Here is a 7,566-nt window from a genome sequence, read left to right on the forward strand (position 1 = left end):
GCTTTTTACACTCAGCTATCTTTTTGACATTGTATTACCAAGGTCTAAAGATCTAAGCCTCCTCACAGATTAAAAAAAAAAAAGGAATACACAAACAGTGGCTTTCTGTTCAACAAAATACTTGGAGGCCAACCTGCCACAAACAGGTCTGCAACATCCACTTAGTGCAAAAACATCTCACCACTGAGGATGAGTCATTGCACAAAGTAAAAGCTGAGCAAACAGCTCCTCAATATCCTCCTGATCTGGACCAGGGGGAAAAAAGAACCCAACAACTATCCTGACACTAGAATTCCTCCTCTTAATTCCAGCCTTTGAAACCAAGTTATAGGAAAAGTGTTATTAAGTTCTTACTCCTATGAAGGCCAAGAAAAGTCATGTGGTTTTTTTGCCAGAGCAAGAAATAAAATCACAGTGAACAAAATATTTGACCAGAACATTGCCTGTATTGCACTAAACCTTGAATCCTAAAGTTAAGCTCCAGATCTTCAGAGCAAGTGGATATGCAGAGACCAAAAACGGAGGCACAGGGAGTATGGAAGTGAGACACACTGCTTTCACTTAAAAAGTAGAATCTGGTGCCTGGATTAGGATCACCTAACAGCTACTGCCCAGTGGGATAAAGGGCTGGAGGAACACAGCCCAGAGAGGCAACACTGAAACATAGGTACACCAATATTAGTTAATGTAGAGTCAGCAAGTTACTTTCCTAAATAAAATCTGAAATGCTGGGCTTAAGCTCCCTCTAAGTCAAGCTCTCAAGAACTGCTCATTGAATTTGATAAAGCCACATAAGAGGGACTGATCTTGTGTCTGAAATTGATCTTGTGTCTGAAATTATTTCCCACTACATTAATTTTTGGCTCTGGTAAGCAAGTTGGCTTTTTGTGTTGCTGATACAAAGCAACCAACTTAAAGTTTTGTATTTACTCTGGAGGAAACAGCAAGTAAATACAGCCGCTAAAATACAAATATAAAACAGAGACCTAAAAACCTACTTATCACATTCACATTATAAAGGACTTCACCAAAATAATTCAGAAATTGGGCACTGGACATATATCAAACATCTTAAAGAGATGCTCAACTTCTGAATATGACTTATGCTAACAAGGAGCCACTTCACACCCATCCCTCCACTCAGTACAGTTAAACTGCTCCACAGAAGCACATCCACAGGACCAGAACTTGTTTCTGGTGTTCAAAATCTCAGCTGTAGCTGCATTGCCCAGGAAACAGAAAAACTGGTATTGGAGGGGAAGGAGAGGAAGACACAAACTATTTTGGAAACTGAAGTTTCTTGGCATTGCTTCAGGCACAGACAGCTAATCACTAAAAGGATTCACGTGCGTCTCTAGGACCACAGCTTTCAAATAGTGAAGTTTATCCCTAAGCTGGAGGCAAAGCACTGAACACTAAAATGTTATCTGCTCAGATTCCCAATCCCCTCATCTTCTATTAGGATTTCCTCTGCCTTGAACTATTTAACTGCACTGTCAGTTAAACTGGGATATTCCTCACCCCAATTCTCTCAAAGAGAGAGAACTCAGTATGTCATTTGAGTACCAAAATTTTGAGATCTGGTTTCCTAATATTCCTAAGAAAGAAAGAACACCTAAGTTCCTTACCTATACTTCAGTCCCAGATTAATTAATAAAAAACTCCCAGCCTAATTACCTGTTTGTGTAGGTGCTTGCAGCATCGCTGACTGATAGGTGAAACAGAATTCTGAAGTACAGGACAAAACAAGTAGTTAATTATATTGAAATGCATTGATAGCAAGTTTAACAGGCTTGTTATCAAGTAGACAGAAGTGACATCTTAAATCAGTTCAATCTCAGTTGCTCACCTTTTATATTTCTGTTGTTCTGGGTGCTCCAAGACAAGTCTTCCTTAATTTTTAGTTGATAGCTATGAACTGCTTGGCATCAAAAGGATGTGATCACATTTTGTCTAGCATTAGTCTTGCCTGTGACAAGCTACTCCATTTAAATAGACTTTACTTTGCACAACCCCAGCAGACAGCATTCATTACCAAAGCCGAGCAAGTTATGAATAATGTGATTTATTCTGTAATTTTTGGCTCTCTGTTCAAGATACCAAAGCAGATAATATATCTCTATTAATCCTCTTTGGAAATCTTCAGACAAATTCACTTGTGTTTAGAGCTCACTCAAAACCTCTCAAAAGAAGTTAGCAGCAAATAAGCTCTGCAGGAGCCTTAGCATGGAGGTGAAATCTGTTCACCGCCCACAGGTTTTTTTTCTGTGGAGCTCATTTCATTATCTGCAAGAGCTATCAAGAACTACAGCACATAACTCGTTTCCAGACTGGTCTGCCAGAACCCTTAAACAAATTTCAAGGGGAAAAATTAAAACCAGGTTTTCACAGGACAGGATTTCAGCAGTAAATTTCTTCATGTGAACTTCCATCAGCAATTGTAGGAGAATATAAAAACCCAGCTGGTTTGAAATGTGTGATCCTGTACAAGTACTGCTTCTGTGAAGAGTTGTAACAAAAATGGTACAAAAGTGTCTTTTAGATTGGAGTGTACAAGGTGAAACTAATCACATGTGGACTAAGCTCTCAAAAATGCTAGAGGGTGTGATGGAAACAGAAAGGTAGTCAACCAAAAAGGGAACACCTACAAACCAGGAAACCAACAGAGTGAAAAAAGGGTAAAAAAACCAAAACAAAAAACACCCGAGAAAAATAAAACCCCCAAACAGAAAAACCCAAACTGCTACATTCCGCCACTTACACCATACTAAAAAACTGTGAAAATCAGAAACGCTTCCAAATTCAGCACAAAATCAAGTAAGAAAGGAATCTAAATAACAAATTGCTGCTTCTCAGCACTGTAGCTTAGAGAGCTCAGTTCAGCTCCAGACTCTACTTGCTACTATACTCACTAAACTCATTTTTATGTGGAGCAGACCAATTTAAACTCTTAAAAGAGCCTCATATATACACTACTTCAGCCAAAGCAGCATCCCCAGTATTTCCTAGATCTGACCCAAGGAATTAGGCCATGCATTGAAGAGCAAAAGGGGAGGAAAAGCTGATTGCTTTTGAATCAATATAACCCATGTGTAATATTTAAAAATCAAGACTAAAACCAGGCATCATTTAATGTATTTTAATAGCAAACTTACAGGAACAGCACAGAAGACAGACAACATTAAAAACATGTACTTGCATGTAGGACAACTCAGTTAGAAAAGTATAGTGAATGGATGGAATCTACTGTATGATAAAAATGCTACAAACACCATTTAGTTGCCATTGATAAGAAATTTACTTGTTTAAAAAAATCCAAATGCTGGCATTGTCCAGAAAAATTTGACAGGTTTATTTATAATTTTTTTTTATAAAGTTGTTTTGGTGAACAAGTTTCAACAATTCACGTTTTTTATTTTTTTTTTTGACCGCATTGTTTATTTTTATGTCCCCCTTGTTTATATTAAAAATCCACACACAAATGAAAATGGAAAGAGAACTTGCCAATACCCAATTCTGTCCCCTATTTTTCCACTTGCAACCATATACTTAAGGTACCTTTTAACCCCATGGAAAAAATATCTAACGTTCATAACTACCAATAACAGGAAGAAGATTTTGCTTGGAGAATGACAGACCCATGGTGGTGAGGCTTTAGGCACGCTCCCCACGTATGCGGCGTGCTAGCTGGATATCTTTTGGCATGATTGTGACACGTTTGGCATGGATAGCACACAGGTTGGTGTCTTCAAACAGCCCAACCAAGTAGGCTTCACTTGCCTCCTAGTGTGGAAGAAAAGAGATAAGAACATTTTCAATCTCTGAGCACCAAAAAAAAGAAAGATTCGTAGTTCAGAATTAAAAGTACAGGGTAACGTGGCATTAAGTTGAGGTTTTGATCTTTATTACTCACAAATATCAAAAGTTTTAGATTTTCAGAAATGAAAAACCTCCACTTTCTTATAATATTTTACATCTAAAGTAGTGTACTGCTGCTATTTGGTAAGGACATCCTCCAGAGCACAGCAGAACTAACACTCCCATGGGACTCCCATGAGACAGGAAGGGGTTACATTATCAGCAGGTTAGTTTGTTTAGGAAATTCTCTTTTCAAAGGCTGGGTTACACTGTTTGAGGGACCTGTTTGCTGCCTCTTCTAGAGTAAGAGCCACTGAGCATCAGGTGAAATTGGCAGGTGCCAGGGAAAAGAAGAACACGTATTCCTTCCCAACACACAGTTCAGGCATACAACTCCTTCCAAAGACACTAAAGAGGTGGCTTAAGTCAAAAAACAGCAGGAAAAAATGTACTGAGAACTATCAGAAATAAGAGAACTCCTTCAGTTCAGGAGCTCCTTGAACCATCAAAACCAGGCATCAGCCAGGGAATTACCAGCAGACTGTTCCTGTACTTCCTTCCTGCCTATCTGGGGACACAGCACTGGCCCCCACCATCACAGACAGCTCTCAGCTCACACCTGAGAGAGCCAGGGGCAGCACAAGAACAAAGCTGAGCACAGTGCTTCTCCCTGCCACTGCACAGCTGCAGGCAGGATTCTGAGCTAGACAGATGCTCAGCTGGACCTAAATATTTCCCTGACTCACGTGAAGTTAGCTGCTGCTAAGCCCAGCAGGGCAATGGTCATTGTTCAAACACTTTTGGAACACGTGGAATTCTAACCCTATCAATCTCCCAGGAAGCACCTTAGTGTGCCAGTGTTGGACACAGCCACACCTGGGCTGAGAAGGTGGGAATGATGGGGTTCAATTACAAGAAGGAGGGCGAGGTCACTCTTTCTACAGTACACACAAGAGAACGACTTGTGTGAACCACTTCATTGTCAGGAACTCCAGGAATCAACTTATTAGGTTCAAAGATCCTGTTTGAAAACATAAGATTATCCAATATGAAATAAACCCAATATTTACTACAGCAGATGAGGACTGTGGTACTACTAAGTCATTTAGTTTGCAGGAGGATATGAGAATCCCTAATGCAGTTTTGTCAAATCACTACATGAAAAGATAAGACACTTCACCAAATATCCTTGCTGGCACAGACACCATGGTACCCAAGGGGTTAATTTAAAAAAAAATACTTTTTTGAGTTTGTTTGTTGTTTCAAATATGCAAGCAGAACCCACTAGGAATTGTATGTGACCAGGTTCTACACCAACAACTCCTTAATGCAAAACCAGGAACATTCAAACCAGGAGCTTCCTGAAAGTGTAACAGCTTCTAAATTTTAATGGGCAGATCTAGATGAAGAGACACACAGATAAACTGCAGGATTTAGGAACTACCACACAAAACTAAAAGCAAAAGCAGCAACTCTGCAAACACACACAGGCACCTTTTGAAGCTAAGCATATGCCCAAGTTTATGGGCTCTCATTGCAAATGTCTTGGCCCCTTATCAAGTGGAAGTCATTAACTAGAAAGAGACCATTTTGTCTGCATGTCAGACAGACTACGACTACAGATATGTTTTGGAACAATCTTTCAACAGCTATCTTCAATCAGGAGTGTCTTTTATCACAAGAGGGAGATGTCCCCACAGTAAGAACTCAGTCTGGTGGGTGGTCCTAACTTAGATTCAGAAATTTGGGCCAGAAAGAGCAATTAATATTTTTCTCTCTGTATAATCTAAATAAATTACATAACTAATATATTTTTAAATGTGCTTAGCATCAAATACATCCTAGGAAAGCAGCTGTTTCCCTAACTGTGTTTAGATGTGGCTTATTGGGCTGTTTTTCTTTAGAGGGCATTTAAGGACACCAAGACCTCCCCATTAGGAAACCCTTGAATCTGCTTTACACAAGGTTCCCTCTCCAACTGCAGAGCTCAAAGGTGGAGGAAATGTGTTTTCCTTGAACATCTTAAGCACTACACTAACAAATCCAGGGGCTATTTAAAAAAAAAAACCCAAAGCACCACCTATAAAACCAGACTTTTAGGCTCTGTAAGGAGCTGCTGAGCTGCCCCTGTGCTGTTTTATTCTATGGTACCCACAGGCACTCCCAGGGTAAGGCAAGGCTGAGGTGAGCATCCCTCCCAGCGGTGCGAGCCACGCCCATTGCAGCAGCCCCACCAATCAGAGGGCGCCCAGAGGAAGCCTGGAAACAGACTGGCCAATGGGGGAGCGGGGCGGGGCCCCGGGAATGCCGGCCGGGGCTCTCACCTGCAAAGCACCGATGGCAGCGCTCTGGAAGCGCAGATCTGTCTTGAAGTCCTGAGCAATTTCACGCACCAGACGCTGGAAGGGGAGTTTGCGGATCAAAAGTTCGGTGGACTTTTGATAGCGCCTGATTTCACGCAGAGCCACGGTACCCGGCCTGTTAAAATTAAATACAGCGGAAATAAAGATAATTAGTATGGAAAATACATTCTGCATCGCCTTAAAGATAGGAGTCCATCTTCCAGACTAAACCAAGCACCATACACTTCTGTTTTCCCTAGGAGAGTCCCAGCATTTACAACACAAAATCAGTTGTGCTGGCAAAGGGTCGCTGTCTCCTCACCACCAATCTCTGCCAACTTCCACTGGCTTCAGCAGGGATCCCTCAGGCCAGGCAGACTCCCAAGGCCTGACTTCACCAAGGGAACAGCTGGCCAACATGTGGTGTCCAAGTGACAGCAGCACAGCTCAGTGCAGATGTGGCAAACCACAGAGCTGCCATGCGTTCAGCTGTACCAAAGGTACCCCTGAGGGGCCTGACAGGAATCCTGATTTTAAGGGAAATTGGTTCTTCTTCTCTACTGCTAACATTCACAGAACCAACAAAATGTATGTTCTCTGTTATACTGACAGTCAAAATTATCCAGAGTATTTCCCCACGTTAGTTTTGGTGTCAGAATGACAAATTCGGAATAGCAACATATGTTTGTAAACACGATGTCCATCTGTGAAATCAATACCACACTTATTTCTGTGGAAGCTTTGTCTTTTCCTGCTCCAGCTTTATTACTTTTCTCCCAATTGATGAATTCTGCCTCACACCTAGAGCAAGAATCACAGAGTGGGTCAGGTTAGAAGGGACCACAGCGGGTCACCTGGCCCAACCTCCCTGCTCAAACAGGATCATCCCAGAGATTGTTTCTCAGGATCGTGCCCAGATGGCTTTTGGATATCTCCAAGGAAGACGACTCCACAACCACTCTGGGCAATCTGTTGCAATGCTCAGTCACCTTCACAGTAAAGTTCTTCCTCATGTTCAGGTGGAATTTCCTGTGCATTTCTACCCATTGCCTCTTGTCCTGTTGCTTGGCACCACTGAGAAGAGCCCAGCTTCATCCTCTTCAGACTCCTCGATGCATTAATAAACCCCTCTTGGACTTTCACATTAAGTCCCCTAATCAAAACCCACTTCTTCCCCATCCATGTCTTCCCCAAGGAACACCTCCACCTAGCCCAACACCATCCCCCCAAGCTGAACCACGACTGCCGCCGCTCTGCCCGGAGCCAGGCCTGGAGAAGCTCAGGACCGGGGGTCTGTGTGACAGCTCTGTCGCGGGTTCCGCTCCGCTATCCCGGGATTCGGGACGGGCGCGGGGGTTGCGGGATC

At 42.2% G+C, this 7,566-nt stretch overlaps 1 protein-coding gene across 1 annotated transcript; it reads right to left on the reverse strand.

The window, feature by feature from the left end:
• Positions 1 to 3,124: 3,124 nt before the first annotated feature.
• Positions 3,125 to 6,410, reverse strand: LOC102043702 (histone H3.3). Its single transcript, XM_005427032.2, has 2 exons — positions 6,183 to 6,410; positions 3,125 to 3,783 (listed from the first exon to the last, which is right to left on the reverse strand). The coding sequence occupies exons 1-2, from the start codon at positions 6,393 to 6,395 to the stop codon at positions 3,655 to 3,657; spliced, it is 342 nt and encodes a 113-aa protein (XP_005427089.1). The 5' UTR covers positions 6,396 to 6,410; the 3' UTR covers positions 3,125 to 3,654.
• Between the last annotated feature and the right edge of the window lie 1,156 nt (positions 6,411 to 7,566).

Source organism: Geospiza fortis, unplaced genomic scaffold (assembly GCF_000277835.1).
Source record: "Geospiza fortis unplaced genomic scaffold, GeoFor_1.0 scaffold88, whole genome shotgun sequence".
NCBI lineage: Eukaryota > Metazoa > Chordata > Aves > Passeriformes > Thraupidae > Geospiza > Geospiza fortis.